At 49.3% G+C, this 21,538-nt stretch overlaps 1 protein-coding gene across 4 annotated transcripts in view; it reads right to left on the bottom strand.

Annotated features, from left to right (window-relative positions):
* The window catches only part of RNF123 (ring finger protein 123), a 29,240-nt gene extending 7,916 nt beyond the window's left edge, over positions 1-21,324 (bottom strand). The window contains exons 1-28 of one of the 4 annotated variants that reach the window (XM_081300983.1): positions 21,202-21,324; positions 19,859-19,959; positions 19,611-19,728; positions 19,247-19,331; positions 16,083-16,162; positions 15,856-15,950; positions 15,464-15,518; positions 15,266-15,351; positions 14,891-14,977; positions 14,605-14,672; positions 14,334-14,459; positions 13,810-13,924; positions 13,619-13,723; positions 13,032-13,157; positions 12,827-12,919; positions 12,683-12,756; positions 11,841-11,958; positions 11,537-11,636; positions 11,288-11,349; positions 11,049-11,120; positions 10,712-10,832; positions 10,130-10,231; positions 8,643-8,749; positions 8,220-8,418; positions 7,719-7,864; positions 7,330-7,413; positions 6,540-6,647; positions 197-374 (exon numbers count right to left, since the gene is read on the bottom strand). In XM_081300983.1, the coding sequence (XP_081157109.1) occupies positions 197-374; positions 6,540-6,647; positions 7,330-7,413; positions 7,719-7,864; positions 8,220-8,418; positions 8,643-8,749; positions 10,130-10,231; positions 10,712-10,832; positions 11,049-11,120; positions 11,288-11,349; positions 11,537-11,636; positions 11,841-11,958; positions 12,683-12,756; positions 12,827-12,919; positions 13,032-13,157; positions 13,619-13,723; positions 13,810-13,924; positions 14,334-14,459; positions 14,605-14,672; positions 14,891-14,977; positions 15,266-15,351; positions 15,464-15,518; positions 15,856-15,950; positions 16,083-16,162; positions 19,247-19,331; positions 19,611-19,692 (2,674 nt within the window). In that variant the 5' untranslated portion in view covers positions 19,693-19,728; positions 19,859-19,959; positions 21,202-21,324. The remainder of the gene's footprint in view (positions 1-196; positions 375-6,539; positions 6,648-7,329; positions 7,414-7,718; positions 7,865-8,219; positions 8,419-8,642; positions 8,750-10,129; positions 10,232-10,711; positions 10,833-11,048; positions 11,121-11,287; positions 11,350-11,536; positions 11,637-11,840; positions 11,959-12,682; positions 12,757-12,826; positions 12,920-13,031; positions 13,158-13,618; positions 13,724-13,809; positions 13,925-14,333; positions 14,460-14,604; positions 14,673-14,890; positions 14,978-15,265; positions 15,352-15,463; positions 15,519-15,855; positions 15,951-16,082; positions 16,163-19,246; positions 19,332-19,610; positions 19,729-19,858; positions 19,960-21,201) is intronic. The other 3 variants (XM_081300985.1, XM_081300986.1, XM_081300984.1) reach the window with 3 other exon arrangements.
* Between the last annotated feature and the right edge of the window lie 214 nt (positions 21,325-21,538).

Here is a 21,538-nt window from a genome sequence, read left to right as displayed (position 1 = left end):
CCAGTAGCAGGGAGAAGCAGGTTCCAAGGCAGAGTGTAAATATGAACTTGATACAGGGAGGACCATGGGATAGGACCAACCTTCCCTCTGTCCTGTGGATGTATGCTGCAAGGCCACATATGGCTCAGATCAGGGCTCCTGAGAGTCACACTAAAGGCCCCTTTCTATCCCCTCCCAGCCTGAATGGTCCCATCACCTGGGAGCTCCTCCATGCTGTGCACAGGACCAAAATAATTCTTGAGAGCACTGTAGCTGTTGATGGCCACACTCAGGTAGAACTCAGGCATGAAGGCAAAGAGAGAACCTGTGCGATCACCATGCTCAATGGTCCGTAGGCAGACACGCAGTAGCCAGTAAATGTCTAGCATTTTCTCCTGCAGGAGGCACACAGGGTGTTAGGTTTTTTACTGGAAGGGTCCTGGATACATTATCTGGTCTGGGAATTGGTAATGCCTCACTAGGACAATGACATCAGAACTGAGAGCTGGGCTGGGGATGTGGCTCAAGCGGTAGCGCGCTCGCCTGGCATGCGTGCGAGCCGGGTTCGATCCTCAGCACCACATACCAACAAAGATGTTGTGTCCGCCGAGAACTAAAAAATAAATATTAAAAATTCTCTCTCTCTCTCTCTCTCTCTCTCTCTCTCTCTCTCTCTCTCCTCTCTCTCTCTCTTTAAAAAAAAAAAAGAACTGAGAGCTGGACTGCAGAAATGTGAGCAGTGGCTCAAGCAGGGGTGATCAAGTCCTTAGTAGGCAAGAGGAAAGCATCCAAACTGGAGAGTGCAGCACTATGACCCTGACAGGAATTCTGATTTGCTAGAGGATGATATGACCAAGTCTGAGTTGAAGCACTGCCCAGTGCACAAAGGGGCTGCAGGGACAAGTGGGGACAGCTTAATGAGGATACCAGTCTTGCCCAGGTCCAAAATGGTAGAGAAAATGACTGCATGACAAGGGGAATGGACTAATAAAATACGGAAGCAAAGGACATGTCACACCAAGAATGGGACCCACACATCTGGTGGTAGTAGAGCCTCCATGGAGGTCAAAAGTACTAGAGGAGAAGCAGGTCTGGTGCAGAGCACAGGGGAGTGTGGTTTAGGAGAAAAGGAGCATGAGGCACCTGGTGGTGTCTCGAAAGAAATTATGTAAAGAGGCAAGTAAATTTTGGTCTGGAGATCAAAGGAGAAAAAGTGGGGAGCAACATAACGGCTAATGGAAGAGTGGCCACAGAAAAGAGATGAAACCTGCTGAGGGCACTGTTCCCCACAATGTGGCTCCCATAAGTCTGTGTTAGGATCATAGGAAGGGGCATAGGCCAGAATGAGGCCCCCAGCCCCAGCTCAGACCATAGCAAATACACCTCTTAGAGTGGAACTACAGTATCTGCACTTGACACCAGCTCTCTGAGGTGCTCCAAAATCCAGCAACCCAAGGAGATAAAATCAAGGAGTCAGAGGTATGGGTCTGGGCCCACTCAGGGCAGTAGGCATCTTGCTACCACAGATGGCCAGGGAAGATGGAATCTGAGGTGAGGATGACAATGGCAATAATATACCTAAGGGTCTAATCAATGGAGAAAGAAATTGCCAGCAAGGTTGGGGGAGAACTTGGCAGGACTATATCAGAGGAGTCAAAGAGCCTCTGCTGGGCCAAGAGGTGGGGGAAGATTAGGTGACTAAGACAGAGAAAGAAGAGAGGGGATTGAAGGTAGGTACAGGACCAAGGAAAAGACTTCACACACTTTCCTTTAATAATGAAAGGAACTTCTCAAAATTACAGATGAGTGAGTCTAAAGATGCAAAGGTAAAGAAGGCAGCTCAACATAATAAAGACTCTGTATGAAAAGCCTACATCTGCCAGCACACTCAATAGTGAGCCTGGCATCAATCCCTCTCTAAGACCAAGAAAAAGACAGGGTTGCCACTTTTGTCACTTCTATTCAACAAAGTACTGTAATCTTAGCCAGAATAAATTAGGCAAGAAAAGAAATAAAAGGCATACAAATTGGAAAGAAAGTGGTAAAATTATTTTACATGTATAAAATCCTAATGATTTTACACATACATACACCTGGTAGAATTAATAAACAAGAGCCAGGTGCGGTGGTGTACACCTGTAATCCGAGTGGCTAGGGAGGCTGAGTCAGGAGAATTGTGAGTTCAAAGCCAGCCTCAGCAACAGCGAGGCACTTAGCAACTCAGTGAGACCCTGTCTCTAAATAAAAATATGAGAAAAGGGCTGGGAGTGTGGCTCAGTGGTTGAGTATCCCTGAGTTCAACCCTGGTACCAAAAAAAAAAAAAAAAAAAAAAAAAAAGAATTAATAAACAAATTCTGAAAAGTTGCAGGATACAAAATCAACACACAAAAATCAATTGTTTCCTTATTAACAATGAACAAAGGAAACCAAGAAAACAATTCCATTTATAAAAACAGGAATAAACAACTTGAAGAAGGCAAAAGACTTGAAGTTCTACGAAAACTATAAAATGTTGCTGCTGAAAGAAATTAAAGATTCTGCCAGGTGTGGTGGCACACATCTGTAATCCCAGCAACAAGGCTGAGGTGGGAAGATTACAAGGTGCAGGCCATCCTGGGCAACTTAGTGAGACCCTGTCCCTAAATAAAATACAAAAGAGGGGATGTGGCTCAGTGGTTAAGCACCCTGGATTCAATCCCTGATACCACCAAAAAAAAAAAAAAAAAATTCCAAATAAGTGGAAAAACATCCTGTGTTCATGAACTATTAGCTAAGTATATTAAGATGTCAACACTGCCCAAAGGAATCTACCAATTCAATGCAATTCCTATTAAAATCCCTACTATTATTTTTTTTAGAAATAGAAATTCATATGGAATTTCAAGGACCTTGAGTAGCCAAAATACTCAAGAAAAAGAACAAAGTTGTGGAGGTCTCATACTTTCTGATTTCAAAATGTATGGCAAAACCATGGTAATCAAACCAGTGTGGTGCTGGCATAGATCAATGGAATGGAACAGGGAGTCCAGAAATAAACCCTCAACTGATTTTTAACAAGAGTGCCAAGACCATTTAATGGGAAAAGGCCAGTCTTTTCAACCAATGGCACTAGGAATACTGGATAGTCACATGCAAAAGAATAAAACTGAACACTTGTTTTATACCATAAAATTAACCCAAATGGATAAAAAATGTAAACATAAGACTCAAACCCACAAAACTCTTAAAAGAAAACACAGAGAAAAAGCTTCATGGTATTGTATTTGGCAAAGATTTCTTGGATATGATACCAAAGGCACGGGCAACAAACAGAAAAAAAATAGATAAACTGGATTATGTAAAAATTAAACATCTGTATCAAAAGATACAATCAATAGAGTGAAAAGGCAACCGACAGAATGGGAAGAAATACTTGTGAACTATATATGTGGTAAGGGGTCAATAACAAGAACATACAGAGTCAGGCATAGTGGAACATACCTACGACTTGGAGGCTGGGGCAGGAGGATCACAGGTTCGAGACCAACCTCAGCAACTTAGCGAGGCCCTACTGCACTTAGCAAGACCTTGTCTCAAAATAAAACATGGGGGGAAAAAAAAGGGCTGAGGATGTGGCTCAGTGATTAAGTAAACCTGGGTTCAATTTCCAATACAAAAACAAAAAAAAAGATAAAAGAATATACAGAAAGTCTACAACTCAACAATAACAAAAATTCAAAAATGAGCAAAGGGACTGGGGATGTGGCTCAAGTGGTAGCACGCTCGCCTAGCATGCATGAGGCACTGGGTTCGATTCTCAACACCACATAAAAATAAAGATATTATGTTCACCTAAAACTAACTAACTAACTAACTAAATAAATAATTTTTTAAAAATGAGCAAAGGACAAGAACAGATAAATCTCCTTGGAAGATAATGTAGATGTACATTATGCATATGAAAAAGTATTCATCATCACCAGTCATTAGAGAGATGCAAATCCAAATTAGAATGAGTTACTACCTCACACTCATTAGTAGAGCTACCATGAAAAAAAGTGTTCGCGGGCAAGAGGCAAAATTGGAACCCTTGTGTACTGTCAGTGGGGACGTAAAATGGCGCAGCTTCTATGGAAAATAGCATGACAGCTCCTCATAAAAATAAAAATAGACTTACCGTATAACCCAACAATTCTACTTCTGGGTATATACCAAAGATAACTGGAAACAGGTTTTTGAAGGGGTATTTGTATACCAATTTTCACAGCAGCATTATTCATAATAGCTAAACTGTGGAAGCAACCTAAGAGTCTATGATTAAATATGAATGGATAAACAAAATGTGATATATACATACAATGGAATACCATTCTGTCTTAAAAAAGGAAGGAAATTCTAACACCAGCTACAATATGGATGAACCTTGAGAACATTAGGCTAAGTAAAATAAGCCAGCTGCAAAAAGACAAATACTGTATGAGTCTACTCCTATGTGATACTTAAGAGTAATCAAATTCAGAGATAAAAAGTAGAATGGTGATTGCTAGGGCTGAGAGGAAAGAGGTATGGGGAGTTATTATTTAATAGGTGTGTCAGTTTTGCAAGATGAAAAGAGTTCTGAAGATTGGTACAACAATGTGAGTATACTTAACAATTAAAAATAAATTAAGGGGTGGGGTTGTAGCTCAGCAGTAGAGTGCTCGCCTAGCACATGCGAGGCCCTGGGTTTGATCCTCAGCACCACATAAAAATAAATAAATAAAATAAAGGTATTGTGTCCAACTACAAGTAAAAAATAAATATTAAAAAAAAAAAATAACTTCGGGCTGGGGATGTGGCTCAAGCGGTAGCACGCTCGCCTGGCATGCGTGCAGCCCGGGTTTGATCCTCAGCACCACATACCAACAAAGATGTTGTGTCCGCCGAGAACTAAAAAATAAATATTAAAAAAAAATTCTCTCTCTCTCTCTCTCTCTCTCTCTCTCTCTCCTCTCTCACTCTCTCTTAAAAAAAAAATAACTTCAAGATGTGGGCTGATGGGGTTGGGGATGTGGCTCAAGCGGTAGCACGCTCACCTGACATGCGTTGGGTTCGATCCTCAACACCACATAAAAATAAAATAAAGATATTATGTCCACCTAAAACTAAAAAATAAATATTAAAAAAAAAAGATGTGGGCTGAGGTGTGGCTCAGTAGTAGAGAGCTTGCCCAGCAGTAGCAAGGCCCCAGGTTCCACCCCCAGCACTGAAAAGGAAAAAAGATTATAAATTTTATAAATTTTTTTCAGGTGGGGTCTCACTACATTTCTCAGGCTGGTCTCTAACTTGTGGACTCAAGCAATCTACCTATCCAGAAGGTTAGGTGGGACTACAGGTATGTACCACTGTGCCCAGCTAAAGATAAGTTTTATGTCATGTATATTTTACTACAGTTATAAAAACAATGTTGGTGGAGAGGGAAGAAAGAAAGTGTCCTGAGGGGCTGGGTTGTGGCTCAGTTGTAGACTGATTGCCTTGCACACGTGAAGCCCTAGGTTCGATCCTCAGCACCACATAGAAATAAATAAATAAATAAAAATAAAGATATTGTGTCCATCTACAACTAAAAAAAAAAAGAAAAAGAAAGAAAGTGTCCTGAGAAGACAGTGTGGGAGGGGATGGCCATATTGCCTAGGGAAGTAGGCAGGTATGAAATCCTAGTGGTGGGGAAAAAAAGGAAGTTTCCCTGACCTGATCACCTTCATGAGGCTGAAGGCAAACATTACCTTCCGCAATAAGAGGAAGGAACAAGAGGTGGAAGTGGTTTAGATTTGGGGAAGATGCCACTAGGAGAAATACCAAAGCACAGATGGCCCAGTGGAGATGGGGACACCAGAAGCCTTGATTGCCTAGTTCTTGAGTAGGGTCACGCCTAGGGGACAGCCCGGCATGTGGACACATGTGCACACACATATCCTACTGGTGGGAGGGAAAATACAGATTCGAGAAGAAACAAATGGGAAGGATTGGGATTGGGGCTGGAGTCAAACTTCAGTCCCAGTAGGAGTGCAGAGTCCCTTTAAGTAACCCACCAGGTCCAGTATCTGGAAGAGCAGAGGCTCATCTTTCTGATTAGTTGCTGTGTGTACTCATTGTCAAAGATGGCATCTGGCATACTCTAGCATTTGGATTTATGTTATCAAATGAATGAGCAAGTGAAGGAAAATGAGCAGGCCAGCAGCCTTGTGGATGACAAGTGAAGAAGGGAAGGCTCAGGGAGGGCCACAGAGCCCTAATGTGCTAGGAGAGAAGGCGTTGTCCAGGACTGAGGAAGGACAAGGAAAAAAGAAAGGCATGTAGAGACAGAACTTGTCTCCCAAAAGGATTCATGAACATTTTGGGGGTCAGAAATGGTCCCTCGGGGCATGAGAGGCACAGGGGAAATGGCATGGGGTGGGAGGAGGGATTCTAAAGGGACTCATGTGTCCCAGGGCCCAAAAAGGCAGAGAGCATGAAGGGTCTGGCATAACCTTGCCCAACCCATAGCCAGATAGTGAGGTTGGGAAGAAGTCAGTTGCTAGCTAAGGCCATGCCTACTCACCTGGGAATAGACGGTAGCATGGACCCAAGCAAGACGGCGACTCAGGTGGTCCAGCTTTTCTGAGAAAACTTTCTGGCTCTTGGTCAACTCTGCAAGGATATCCTTCCTCTGCCACCCAGGAAGAAAGGAAGACCATCAGGACATAGCCTCCTAGTGCCAGGAGTAGGTAAGGGGTTGGATTTCACTTTCAAAACTCTCCTCTGCCACTGACTGGCTGGTGACCCTAAGCAAGTCCAGAACAAGGCCATGGTTGTCCCCTCAGGATGAGGAATTAAGGCCCAGCTGGGGGTCTGTAAGGCCCTGGTTGGAACACCGCAGGGACTCAATGCCAAAACTGCAGCTTAAGCAGCTGATCAGGCCCAGGGCTCTATTAACAGTGGGGGTAGGGAGGTCTGCCAGGGAAGCCCAACCCAGGCTAGGCAAGCAGAGGGATTCTGAAAGTGGGGGAAGCCAGGCCTGCTTCCTGCTGACTCTGCAAGTGGCCAAGGAAGCACTCAGGGTAGATCCATAATTGATGAGGAGCATAGTGAATGTCAGTACTTAATGGATGGTGGGGGGGAAAAGGGGTGGAGCAGGGGCACCTTGGCACCAGGCTGCAGCTGGTTGATAGAGCTCAGGTTATGGCCATCCCTGCTGCCAGCCTCTCTCATTGCCCTGGTATGGTCAGGGCAGGGGTAGAATAAAAACTGAAGGGGCAGCCCCAGAACCAAATTTTCTCCGTGGGCTGCCCTGGGAACCCCATGTGCAACTACCTGCCATCTCAAGACCTGCCTGCCTGCCTAGGCCTTACCCGCCTAGGGCACCGGCGAAGCTTGTCCTCCGTGTCCCTCAGAGCCATCGCATATTCATTGACATCATCAGATACACCAACCATCTAAAACATTGGACATGTCCAGGGTGACTACTGGGTACCTTAGTCAGGCTTATTCAGACTCAGCTTAGACTCCAGTACAATAAACTTCCCAACCTTAGGCCTGGGTCAGTCTCCCACAAAAGGAAACTAAGTCAGCCTTAAGCAGCAGAGGCAAGGCATAAATCAGTCTTGCTGTGCCATGTGCTCACGTGCACAGTCTTGCAATAGGCACCCCTGCTGGCACATGGACATATGTGCACATACATATCCGACCACGCCATGCAGAATACCCTGCACCCAACAAGCATAGACCAACAGTGCAAGACCTTGCCTAGCTGCTGGTGGACGCTGAGATTATACATCATGACGGCACCATCTAGAACTTCCAGCAGTGAGTTCTCGGTGAGGGGCTGCTCAGGTTCCTCAGGGGGCCGTCCTAGCAGCAGGCCCTCATTCCAGTGGCTGCCCTCAACTAGGGAGTCAGGGGAGGGCAGAGTCAGGACAGGGGCATCCTGGTTTTCTCCTAAACCTGTGCAGCCTGGATGGGCCTCACAGCAGGAGAGATGATCCTCTCTCCCCTTTCCTTACCCAAGGAGGGACCCGCAGGGGTAACAATATAAAAGGGAAATGAAGTGCAGGGCAAGGCCTCACAGTGGCAGGATCTATTTCTGTAGCATTGATTTCTTGCCTTCAGACTGTTCTTCCTGTGCCCTTAGGATGCTGCCAGACTACAGGGCAGAGTGGGGGATGGGGATATATTTTGGCTTTGCCCAAGGTGGGGGGTTGTACACAACAGAAAGATCCCTCAGGCCCCACACAACACCTACTGTCCTCACGGGTCCTCTGCTCCACACTCAGCGTGCGGACCTTCACTTTCTCCAAGGTGCTCAGAGGCCGCCGTGGGGTCATGAGGCTCACAGCTGCTGTGCTGAGGAAGCGGTTGGCTCGGCCCAGAGTTGGAGAACTGAGCCAGCCAGGCCGGGGCAAGGGCAGTGCTCCCCCAATGGCCAGGGCCTGCATGGGGCGCTGTGGTAGAGAGAGGAGGCCAGAGGCTACTCAGCCCCCCCGGACCAAGGCCCACTTACAGCTTCCTTGATTCTTGGGGGTAGTGAATGGGAATGAAAAGTTCATGCCTCCACCCGTAGCAACAGAACCTGCCTGGTAAGAAGACCCTTTCCTACATGGCGGAGAAGCAGCCTGGTATGACATCCCCACATAGATGATAAAGCAAAAGCCCCGTACTGCCACACCTGGGTCCCAGCTGGGGTTGCCTCATCATCCTCGTCCAGGTCATCCATAGTGGCTGCCTGGAGTTCCAGTGGGTCAATCACAATGTTGGCTTTGGAAGCAAGGTCATCTGGAAGGAATGTCAGGACAGGAGGGTTCTCAGGCCATGGGTAAGATGAGGGGCCACGGGCAGAACAGTCCAGGATAGTGAAAACACTGGCAAGCTGGGAAGGAGGCCTTGCAGGGTCCTATTATGCCTGCCCTTTGCCAAGAGAAACCCAGGCTTCTCTGTACCCCAAGGGCTCCTCATCTCACAGTAATCAGTGGCAGGAGGCACTCCCCATCACACCCTCCTATTGGTCCCCATGTGTTTCCTGTGATATCATCTCTCCAGGGCCTCTCCTACACTGATTGTCCCATAAACAAAAGTAGGTCCCGCTGGATATGGTGGTGCAATCCTGTAATCTCAGTGGCTTAGGAGGCTGAGGCAGGAGGATCTTGAGTTCAAAGCCAGTCTCAGCATCTCAGCAAAGCCCTAAGCAACTCAGTGAGACCCTGTCTCTAATAAAATATAAAAAGGACTGGGGATGTGGCTCAGTGGTTAAGCACACTGGGTTCAGTACCAAAAAAAAAAAAAAAAAAAAAAAAAAGTAGGTCCCAGGCTGCTTATGCCTGTGCCCTACTTTGCACACTTCCCAGGGTGCCAAGCCTCATCCCGGGCTCCTCCTCATCTCTATGCCAACAGCTAACAGAACCAACTCATGCCTTGCTCCTTGAGCATCTCTAACACAAAATTTGTCATCCTGCAGTCCTTTTCCATTATAGTTCCCTAGTGACCCAAACTCTGGCAGGACTGGGATCACCATTTACTTTTTCCTTTCACTTATGCCTTTCTCCTCTTCCTCCACTGCCTGGGCAATTGACCTCCCTGACATCTTTCTCAATTCCCACACTCTGTCCTCCATACCGTGGCAGGCAGAGGGAGATTCTTATAACAAAGCCCCCAATCTTACTCCATGCCTTGTCCAGGCCTTCCAAAGCTGCCCCTGGAATGGGTCCACACCTGCTTTGCACCCAAGGCCCTCACATTTGTCTCATTTCCCACCATTCCCTACTTCACATTTTACTCCCCAGCACACCAGCTGCTTTTTGTTTCCTGGCTACACTGAGCTGTTTCTAACTCTTTTCCCTGTGTACCCTACACCTCAGCCCTCAGCACTGGAGCAATCTGTGCCCATCCCTGAAGGCAGCTCAGGTAGCACCTGAACAGCCCTACCTTGCCAAAATCCCATGGTCCCATCAGTACACCTCTCCTCTGCTTCGTTAGTGCACTGCCAACCTTCCAGTGGAGTGGGTACCAGACCCAAAATTGGGGCATGACAGATCAGCAGCTCCCTGAGTGTGTGGAGAGACTCAGGCGCCCTCTGGTGGGAATAGGGGAGGTCAGCACCCACAGCAGAGCCCTACCAGGCTAGGTGGGATTGTTCACTGCCCAAGAAACTGCACGTACCTTTGAGAGTCTTTCGAAGATGTGACAGGAGGCCCCCAAGGCGTTGCAGGTCAAAGTAGTCCACCTTGCCATTATAGAAGATCTGGGGTGGGATGTAAGCTTCTACAAGGAATTGGGGAGGCCGGGACAACAATCAGGGCTTAGTAGGATGACACTCCCTTCTACTCTGGTCTAGCATAGCCAGCCACTCAGAAGCAGAGAGGATCCCACCCCAAACTTATGAGATATCCCCAACCCAGGGTGGGTAAATTTTCCACTTTCCCCTGGAGAAACTACAACCCAAACACAGGGCCCCCCTGAACCCACTAAAGATATCCCTACAAAGGACTACAAGGAGCTGGGTAAGCTAATACTGAGACCTAGCAGGAGCCTATAGGGATAGTAAGAAAAACACGGGCTCAATGGTCCTGAAACACAGAGCCCTTGAAGCCCCAAGTGGAGAAGCCTTAGGTAGGGAAGGAATCAAATGGGCAGGAAGCTGGGGCAACTCCTACCAGCCTCCTACATCCAGTTCAGCATTTCACATTAACACGAGTATTAACTCTTTCCAGTATTTCTGACCTGGGGTCAGGTTTTACTTACCCTCACTGAAGGAAGCACGGGGGTTGGAGGCCTTGTATTCATCCCAATAGTAGCGGAGGGCAGAGATAAGCCGGTGCAAAAAGCAGACCATGTATTCGGGGGGGCAGAGCATAGGCATGTTCTGTCAGCAGAGGACCCAAAACATTAGTGCTAGCCCACAGCCCAGCCCATTTCTTGTCCAAGGACCTGCTCAGGATCCCAGGAGGGAAAGGTGGCAGAGAACAGAGCAGGGCAAGGCAGAGATACAGCAGGCTGAGGGGTGCCAGAAGTCCAGGGTGCAGCCCCTACAACACAACCAGCCAGAAGTCCACTGAGGGCTGCCCTGGAGGACACCTACCCCACGGCCACTGGCATTCTCCTGCAGAAACTTTCGGAACTTGGTCAGGAAGATGTATCTAGAAGCTTCACCCTTTAAGGAAAGGGGGAAAAGGCTAAAATAAGCTGAGAATGCTGGCCCAGACTGAAAGAGCTTAATGCTGTAACTTCCCATGAGCCAGCCCCTGTCATCTGGGTTTGGGTCCCAATAAAGTACCCCTCCCCATCAGAGACCCACACAGGAATCTTGGAGTCACTCACCCCGTTGTCATCTTTATTGTCCAATAGCAGCTTCAGGATCTGGACCTGTAGTTCTTCCACCACTGGGAATGCAGTGGGAACACAGTCCTCAGGCTCCCAGGGATGGAAGAGGGATAGGTTTGGGTCAGGCCTCCTCCACCACCAGGGTCCTCCCAGTCCAACCCAGGCATGGGGTCACTGCTGAGTACTCCCAAACACATACACACAAATTCCCCACCCCCTACCCAGTGGCTGAAGCGGGGTGCAGACCTTCAATGCGTTTCTTCAGCCTTTGGCAGCCCCGCTCATAGGCTCGCCGCCGTAGCCGCTCCTCAGCTGTCTCTTCATTTACCTCCTTACTCTCTCTGCCCTAGGCAGGGGCAGAGGATGGAAGACAGGGTTTACCGGGATCTTACTCAGTCTTACTTCAGACAAAAGAGTTCTATCCTCATTCCCCAGGACTCTAGGGACCAGGGCTGGGCAAAAGGCATCATGTGCTAACTGCCAGGCAGTTCTGGTAACCTGGGCCAGCCCTCACCATGACCACTGCCCACCCTACTTGGGGTCTGCCCACCTCCCTGCTGGAGCGGTGGGGCCACCAGGTGGTAGGAATGAGCTCCTGCAGGCCAGCTTCCTCTACACGCAGGGGACTCTTGATATAAAAGAAGACGACAGACCGGAGCACGTCGAAGCTAGTGGTGGTCAAGGAAGGGCTCAGCTCACGAAAGGACACCCTGCAGACCCTCATGAGCCTTCTCTGGGAAGCCTACCTTGATGTGTCCACTACCAAGGGTGCCATTGTTGCTATGTGCTTATCTCTCCAGATCATAAACTTTAAGAAAGACCTATGGCTGTCAAGCCTGCATGATATCCAGCAGGTGCACAGAAATAGACAATTGTGGATGGCTTGTCACAGGAATAGACAACTGTGGGATGGACTAGAGAAAGAGGACCTGGGAGCCTCTTTGAAGTCCCCAACTCTGGACCCTGTGTTTCCCAGCTTTGTTTCAGCCTTCTGGAGGCTGGAAGACCCAAACTAAGAAAATGGCCTGAAGCTTAGGCTTCCTGGTCAGGGACCCAGAGCTAGGCTCTCCTTCTTACTCAGAGGCTCTGCCTCCTTAGAGCAAAGGAACATAGACACAAAATTCAGAGCTATAGCTAAAGAGGACAGACCCTGGGGCCTCTCCCATACCTCCACATAGCTGTAGAGTCTACGGTAACCTGGAAAGCCCTGCTCAAGCGAGGCAGGCCTCAGCAGTCCTCCACTCTACCTTTCCTGCTCTGCACAGAAGGGACTCAGTTCTAGTCCTGAGCCTCTCTGGGGGCCACTGGATATAGGGACATTGCCCTTTCTGGCCTCTGCTTATCCCAGAGCATTCTATATGGCTGGCCTGCCTGGCAGCAAGGGGAGGATACAGAACGTTGCTAAGCAGAAATTTGCGGGACTTCTGGTGCCTCAGAATGGAGATAGTGAGTCGCAGGTAGTGGATCTGTGGAGAGGGAATTCTCAGAATAGGCAAGTGAGGTACTGGGGCTCAGGGCAGGGACAGGCACTCCCACCTGCAGGCCCAGATCTGGAACGATGGGTGAGAACCGGTACAGCCGCAGCAGAGACATCATCAACTGCTTAAGGCAATCCTGTACCTCGTAGTCCTGGGGAGAGAGGCTAGGGCAGCCATTTGGGAGCCTTTTCCAAGACCCTTCCCATCCCTCCTACCCAGTGGAGCCCCACAGCCTGGTCTGAACCTAAGGTCAGGAATCTCACCTCCATGAAGAGCCACAAGAGGTCTAGAACCTGGTGTACCAGGGATTGCGCCTGTGCAGGTGTGCCCTTCTCCGTGATGCCCAACAGGAAGCTCATGAGCACAGCCTCTACCAGATACACCTTGCGCTGTGTGAAAGGCAGGCATTGGTGAAGTGGCAGCCCTCAGCTCAGCTCAGGTAACCCCTGCCTGGCATATGGCCAAGGCTACACTGAAGGGTCAGGCCTCAGGCAATCTTGGGCCCCTCATGCAACCCTAAGACACAGAAGTGCCTTTCTGGGGTCTGAATTAGAGACAAGAAGAACCACTTCCTCACAACCCTTCTATGGCTTTGCACATGCAGTTTCCTTAGCCTACAACATCATTACCCTTCAATATTCTTCCCATAACATCCCCTGATGCACTCAGCTGGAAGTGTCCCCTCCTCCCCAAGTGCTGTACTTGAAGTCTGAAGGCTCTGGTTGTGTGGGGGACTTGCTACGTGATGCTACTGGACCTCCTACACCTGAGCACTGCAGGTCCTGGCACAGGTTTCTACCATGGGCACAACTAGTATGGCCTGCTTCTTTCCTCCCTGTTGTTCTCTTACCAGGAGTGGTGCAAAACGCTGAAAGATGTGGGCCAGTGTGAGGAGAATGGTGGGCTGTCCTTGCAATTGCCACTCAGAGCTTTCCTTTTCCACTAGTCGACCTTCCTGTGGTGCGGGGAGGGGAAAATTAGGCCATATGGGGAGGAGGATTGGGAAAGAACCCCAGCTAGCCCGCCCAGACCCTGGCTCACCACAGGATCCAGCTCCACACTAAGCACTGCCCGGAAGCAGCCCAGCAACCTCTGTGCCCTCACCAGGTCAGCACATGGTGGGTCCTGCAGGGGCCGGAAGCCGGCGACTGGGTAGGTGCCACAGAGTTAAGCCAGAAATGCCTGACCTGAGGCTCAAATGTATCCTGCCCTCCCACTGTGTGCCCAAGGAGGGACTGGGCTCTAGGGCAGGCCTATGATGCTTGGTTTATATCACAACTCCACGGGGGAAAACTCTTGCCACTTCATATCCTTCATCGGCTCCATGAAGTACTATAATGATAGTATCTAAAAAGGTTGCTATAAGGACTGTTATCCTTGTACCCACCTACCTAAGGTGCACCCTATTCATATTTACTTCTCGCAGCAGCCAGCACCTGTCACAAGCCCCACAGTACTCCTGGGGCAAGGAGTCCCTCATCCTAGACTTCCTGCAATGCTCTTGGGGTAGGGAGCTCCTCATCCTAGATTCCAAGCCACCCACAGCCATCTTCCCAAAATGATATCGTAGAGGACGGCTGCCAAAGTTGAAGGCCACAGACTCCTTGAAAGACAAGCTGATGGCTGGGAAGTAGGCCATGCCCAGGCCCCTGGACAGGTTCTCAAAGGCAATGCCCAGTGACACACCATTCCTGGAAGAGAAGAGTACACCTGTGAGTCAGTGCCAAGAAGGATGTGACTTCCCACCTTCAGGCTACCAAACTTAGCCTGGCCCCCTGGGGACAGTCTGGGGAGGCCCTTAGAGGCCAGGCCTACAGATAAACATGGGAGACTCACAGGCAGAAAGACAGAGTACCATCATCCAGATCAATCAGGCAGCTCACAATGTCCCCCGCTGCCCATGCCTGCCATGAGAGGAGGGCTTACAGATGCATGAAAGCACAGCAGCCCTTTCACTCTGCACTCCTAGCTCTTTCTAGGACCACTTAGGGGAGACTAGATTCAAGAAGGGAAGCCCCGAATCTCTGTCCCTTCCCTGGTAACTTCAGTCCTTCATGGCTGCCCAGTGGCTCCAGATAAGTTATGGGGATAGTCATGGGGTTGTGATCCACATGGCCCTTACCTTGCCATAATTCGTTGTAGTCACATTCCACTTGCGCACCCGGTTCCCATCATAGGCATAGGAGTTGTGTGTATCTCCAACCCCTTCCTAGGGAGGAACTGCCTATGAGTTCTAGGGGGAGGGAGGTAGGAGCAGGCCAGAACCTACAAGTCGTCAACCTTGGACTCCCCTGGCTCTAGAGAAGGGGGCTGATGCTTGTGAGGGGACAAGTAAGGGATTCTACCCTGGGGTGGCCTGGAGTAGAGTGGAACACATTCCTTCTCAAGAGGGAAGTCCAGGTTAGGGTCCTGAGCAGGTCTGAGGGCTGCCAGAACCCTGATGAGGACCATGAAAGGTGATGATCTCCCCAGGATGGGCCCCCTCCTGTGTGTGTACCTCCTGATTAAAGCGGCAGTTGATGGTGCACCAGCCGATCTGCATGAGCCCCTGGGAGGAGATGAGCACCTCATAGACCCATTTCCCTGGAACGAGCAGAGTTAGAGCCAGCAGATAGACAAAGACTTTCTCTTGCCTCAGGCTGGGGCCCTCAAACTTCATCCCAACTCTCTGGGCCTCAGGGAAGTGTGGACTTACCTTTGTACACACATGTGGTAGAGCGGATAGTACCAAAATTGCTGTGTCCAATCACCTGGGTAAAAAAGAGGGATGATGAGCTTTTTCTCAGGCACATAGACCCTATCTCCAGCTCAGCAAGCCCTGGTGGTACTGGCATGTTGTGGCTACCACTGCACATGCCTGAACAGGGTGGGAGGGGCTGTGCCTCTGTCAGGAGGTTCTGGACCAGAGGCATGATGTGAGAGGCTCAGAGATTTGTTGGGAAGGTTTCGGGGATGTCAGGAGGATTTAGGGGTTGAGGACACATGGTCTGGGACTATGGCAGGATGAGTTTAGAAGGCCATACCAGGAGGAATTTGGGGCTGTCAGAAGGAACTGGACCAGGGGCCCCATACCTCACCCTTACTCACCCCCAAGAGGTCATCATCAACTAGGAGAAGCCCCTCAAATCCTCCTGTGTGGTCCAGGACCACGGTGGATGGACCAAGCCGTCCTTCAACTTGTCCTGAAGAGGAGAGGTATGGAGTTAGGCAGGGCAAATGGTATGAGAGATACATAGGGTGCACTGAGCTCACCAGAGAAGCCTCTAGGGCCCAGCTCTGCACCTCCCAGCCCCACTCCAGAGGATGCCACATACCCTGGCTTTCCTCATCCTCATTGTCCACCTGTAGCAGCTGGTCCAGATGCTCTGGCAGGTTCTGGAAGTTCAGGGGTTTCCTGGGGAAAGTGAGAGGCTGCCAGGGGCCCACAAGTCCTTGAAATCATCAGAGAACACTAAACCCTCTGCCTCATCCTAGACCCTGGTATGCTTCTGACTCAGAAGCTGGATTAGCCACCAAACTAAAAACTACAACCAGTCCTACAATTGGTACATGCACCTTGGGACTGTTATAAAAGAACAGCCTTTTCTAAACTTTAATTCTTTCACCTACAAAAAGGGAACAACAGCTATATGTCAGAGATGCTATGATGAGTCCAAGGAATAATGCATGCTTCCTGCATGTTCCATAACCTACCCACTCTTGAAGGTGGCTGTGTTGATTATGGCTGGGAAAAGAAGTCTAGGAGAAATACCAGTCCCCAAGATGTCCAGTACCAAGGCCACTTAATCCAGCCCTTGTTCTAGGCCTGTGGTTCCTTTCATGACAGACTTCCAGTCTTCCTATCACACAGTTAGAGAAGACTCTGTTGAATTTAGTCTGGCAAATGAAAGGCTCAACTCTCTGAGGTGCTGGTTGGCATCCTATACCTACCTGTCCACAGATGGCCAGCACATGGTCCACCTGCCTGCCACATGCCATAGCTAAAGGGTCTGGAAAAATCTGTCTGGGTGGCCACTTCATCTTCTTAGCACACATGCCCAGAGTAGAAAGGGCACTTTTTAATGCTGGCCAGCTCACTCCTTAGCTCAACTGCTAAGAATAGCAGGCAGTGGAGTGGGAGTAACCAGCAGGACTTGGCAGAGCATAGGCCCAATGCCCATCTGAATCCAGCCTACAGAATGCCAGTACCTGCTCTTCCACTTTTAATCCCAGTACTTACCCTACTCATCTACCTAAACAGTAGGATCTGGAAGGGGACACAGATGGGTCAAAGCACCAACTCCCACAAGATAACTATGACCCAGGCTCAGGGACCACATATCTCCTTGCTATAAGCCACTAATGACCCTGAGCTGCAGGAGACCAAGATGCACAAAGGCCCCACCTCTGCTGAGCCCCAGGTAAAGGTCAGGAGCAGCTATACAATGGGCTGTCCAGCCAATATGGAAGGCTGAAGCCAACCCCAGGGCATTGTCTGAATGTCATAATAGGCCCAAGGGTAATGCAGGCTTCCTAAAAAGCAGTTCTTGCAGGCCTAAATTTGGGAGGGCTGCACTTATGCCTGCCCCCAAGAGCAGACTGCACACTGCTGTGGGCAACTAGCCTGAGAGAGCCTACACTGAGTGCCTGCAGCACTGACATTTAGCCAACACCAGCATTTGTATGCACTTTCTGAATTTCTTATGTCTCAGCCCAGGGGCCTACATTTCCATAACTACTGACCGATGGCCCTACCACCTGCTCTCCCTCCTGGCAGCCACAGCACCACCAAGAACAGGACCATCTCTGGTATCACATGAAGTAGGGATCAGATGGCCCTGAGAATAGGCCAGGACTGGGGTTGGGGAAAGGGTGGATAGAATCCCTCCACAAGTAGGAATCTTTTGACCACCATAGTCACTCAAATAGAACAGGCAATGGTGCTGCCTTTTGGGCCTAGCCCAAGAGCACAGATCATGAAGGATAGAAGAGTCAAGACTGGTAAGGGACACAGAGGCAGGGACACCCACACCTCACTGAAGGGAGGAAGAATCTACATGATCCTATAAAAAAAATCTGTCAACAGCCAGGCACGGTGGTACACATCTGTAATCCCAGCACTTGAGAGGCGGAGGCAGGAGAGAGATGGAGGAAGGAATGAGGCGGAGGCAGAAGGATCACAAGCCAACCTCAGCAAAGCAAGGTGTTAAGCAACTCAGTGAGACTCTGTCTCTAAATAAAATACAAAATAGGGCTGGGAATGTAGCTCAATGGTCAAGTACCCTTGATTTTAATCTCCAGTGATTGAATGCCCCTGATTTCAATCCCCAGTATCCCCTCACAAAAAAAGAATTTGTCAACAGTCTTTAAAGTATTTGCAGTTGGGCTGGGGGTGTGGCTGAAGCAGTAGCATGCTCGCCTGGCATGCACGCGGCCCTGGGTTCGATCCTCAGCACCACGTACAAATAAAGATGTTGTGTCCGCCGAAAACTAAAAAATAAATATTAAAAAATTCTCTCTCTCTCTCTTAAAAAAAAAAAAGGTATTTGCAGTTCAAATATGTTAGCCGACAAGACTACAATCCTGGATATACTCACAGAATTGCTTGTAAAAGCAAAAGTTCCTCCAAATGAGGGTAGTAATATGGGCCATGGCAAAACCTTGGTCCTAAAAGATGGCCACCAAGATCCATTTGTAATGTGGAAAAATACTCATGGGATAATGTCTGATGATGAAAATAGGATTCAAACTTCCACAAACTTTTGGAAGTGAGGGACATGTTCATTACCATGATGTTAGGGATGGTTTCATAGGTTACATACATGTTAAAACTTAACAAGTTGTGTACTTTAAATACAGGCAGTTTATTCTTTGCCAATTAATGCTCAAAAATGTTGAAGAGGGGCACTGAAGGTGACAACATTTTTTAGAAGTTTTATATAGAGCATAATCTGAATATATACATTGTGAGATGAAGTAAACAGAAAGGAATCACATCCAAATTGTCACACTGGAATAACAAAGTGACAGATGACTTTGCTTCTCTCTTAAAGTTTCTGCTAAAGTATATTTTTAACTTTTACATAGACTAAACTTAAAATTGTATTACATTTGCAAATAAAAGGGCCCAGTGGGGTTTGTACTTTACAAACTTAGGCAGAGGCAACAAGGGGCCAGGGTGGGGCAGAGGTGCAAGCAGATACACATAGGGCCAGATTCTGAACGTGGAAGAGGACCAGGTGCTATGTTAACACTGCACCAGCACCCCTCCCTGACCTCCACAACATCCTCAGAAAAAGGAACTAGCACCACCTGGAAGGAGGAAGAAGTAGAGACGAGAAAGTAGACTCTCTGGCCACAGGTCTCTGAGCCAGGAGCTGAATGAGATCAGAACCCAAGCCACACTGCCCAGAGGACAGGATGCCCTTCTGCACAACTCCAGCCTCCAGCCTTGGGTCAGGCCCATCAGAGTGAGGAGGGGCTACCCCCCCAGCCATACCTGCTGGTGGCTGCGGGGGGTACATGGTCAGGAGAGGAAAAGATGCGGTGTAGGTAGTCATTCAGCAGCTTCTCGTGCACAATGCCTGAGTCACAGGTCAGAAGGGAAAAAAGGAGCACATGGTCAGCACAGCTCCTGGCTCCTGCTGACCCCAGAGACTGTTGATCCTTGGCCAGTCAAAGGGGTCAAAAGAACAGCCATGTTGGATGCACTGCCCTCAATTGCTAATGGAGAAGAGCTGGCTCATAGGACAAGAGATGCTGAAAGGCCTGAGGCTCATTGGACCCCAGACTTTGCTGCATTTGTCCCTACCTTCTCTTTCCCCCAATGCAAGGAGCATCCTCCCTGCCCTGCCAGCCCTTACCTGTGACCCTGGATTTCTCAGCATCTGAGGTCAGCCTATAGCTCTTGCGGGAGAAAGACATGCCGGCCCCCTTGGACGCCATCCTTCATCTCTCATGGGCAGCTAGTGGTCCTGGAGGCTGAGCCAAATGCAAAGCCTGTCTACTCAAGGCCAGCTAAGGGCTTTCACACCTGACCTCAGTCCTGCAATGGTAGGAAGGCTTGGGAGCAGGTGAGGCCAGAAGCATGCACACTCACACACATACCAACCTAAGGCAGAGAAAGCAAGGGCTCCCAGCTTCCTATGCAGGGAAGGTAGGTAGGGTCTGGGTCCAATGTTCCACACTGTGTCTCAGTGCCTAGCATAGGGCCTAGCAGAGAGCAGGTGTCAGATATATGTTTGCTGAATCATAACTAGATGACTTAGCTCTTGAAAATCAGACCAAAATGTCCAAAGTCAGGTGGCCCAGCGCCAAAGTCCCTGTATCTACTTCTACACTGGGTCTAGCTCATATCCAGAAGAGGTATATAGCACCTTCCCCCAAATACAGGAAACTACTTGTCTAGCCATATTCAGCCACAAGTCCTACTTCTTCTTCCAAAGATGAGACTTCTCTCCTCAGCTCCAGGTTGCTCCCTTCTCTTGTCCACAATCCTGCTAGGCTTCTTTTTTCCATTCACACACGCACCACCCACCCCATCTAAGCACCACTCTTGCCCAGCCCTCATCTTAGACTCCACTGGTCTTCTTACAAAGCACATTGTTGCTGCATCTGCTCGAGAAGCTGTACTAAGTCTCTAGTGCTGTCCAACACAGTAGCCAGCAGCCACGTGTGGTTATTTAAATTTGAATTAAAGCCTGAAAATTTTAGACTAAATTTCTTAGTAACATTAGCCACATTTCAGAAGTCCAATGACCCCAGGTGGCTGTGCTATACTGTTCAACACAGAGATAGTATATCTCCATTATCACAGTTCTACTAGTCTCTTTCTAGAACTCGGCCCTTCAGCACTGCCTTAGTTAGCACTTTTTCCTGCAACCCACTCTTATCTCACCCCAAACAGGTCCTGTGCTCCCACCACTAACTCCTGCCATCTGCTCTACGTCTGCCTAGGGAAGATGATTCTCTTGCCCTGCCACCCACTGCGGGATCTCAGTGGGCGTCCATATCCAGTGCCCCTTCACATCTAAGCAGTTCTAAGACTGATAAGACGCGGTCATTCAAACCTTCTGGAAGTTAACCTTCCAGAAGACCACTCTGGGTCTCAGGTGTTGAGGTTTCAAATAAAAGGCGGCCCCTGCCCCTGCTTGGGGGGGGGGGGGGATCCCTGACACTGTGATCCTGCCCAGTTCTGTCCAGGGATCCAGGCATGGAAACAAACCGACTCTGTCTCAGAGTCCAAGGACGCCAAGGGCAACTCATGTCTCCCCCAAGTCGCCCCCATCTGGCCTCAAGCTCCAAAGGACCCTAGGCCAGCTCCCGCTCTGAGTCCCACACCACAAGTCGCGACCCTCCTCCCCTGAGGCGGGAGCTGTCGCACTGCACTGGCCAAGGGCTCAAAGGGAGCGTCAGGGACCCGTTCTGCTCAGAGCCCTTCGGACCCTCACTCACCCCGAGCCTCGGCGGCCGCGACCGGCTCACAACATCCGCCTAGCCTCTGGGCTACGGAGTCCGTCCAGGGCCAAACCATGCGCCCTCTCACGCGCAGCGCCTTCAGCCGTGCACGCGCACGCGCGCGCATAGACGCACTGGCCTCGCTAGGCCACTGTCAGGGAAATCCCTCTGCCAACCGCAGGACTGTTTTCAACCTGTTTCAACCCCCACACCCCCTGCCTTGGTGGCGCTGCTAGCCCAGCCGTGGTCTAAGGCCACGTCCTGACAGGGATCCCAAGGCCAGCTGTCTCAGTTCCTGCCCTACTTGGAGGATTGGCCCATGTGTCTTCCAGGC

This window comes from Spermophilus citellus (assembly GCF_964194105.1).
Source record: "Spermophilus citellus genome assembly, chromosome: 7".
Lineage (NCBI taxonomy): Eukaryota > Metazoa > Chordata > Mammalia > Rodentia > Sciuridae > Spermophilus > Spermophilus citellus.
The sequence above is the reverse complement of the archived record's forward strand: the minus strand, read 5'-3'. Positions and strand labels throughout refer to the sequence as shown.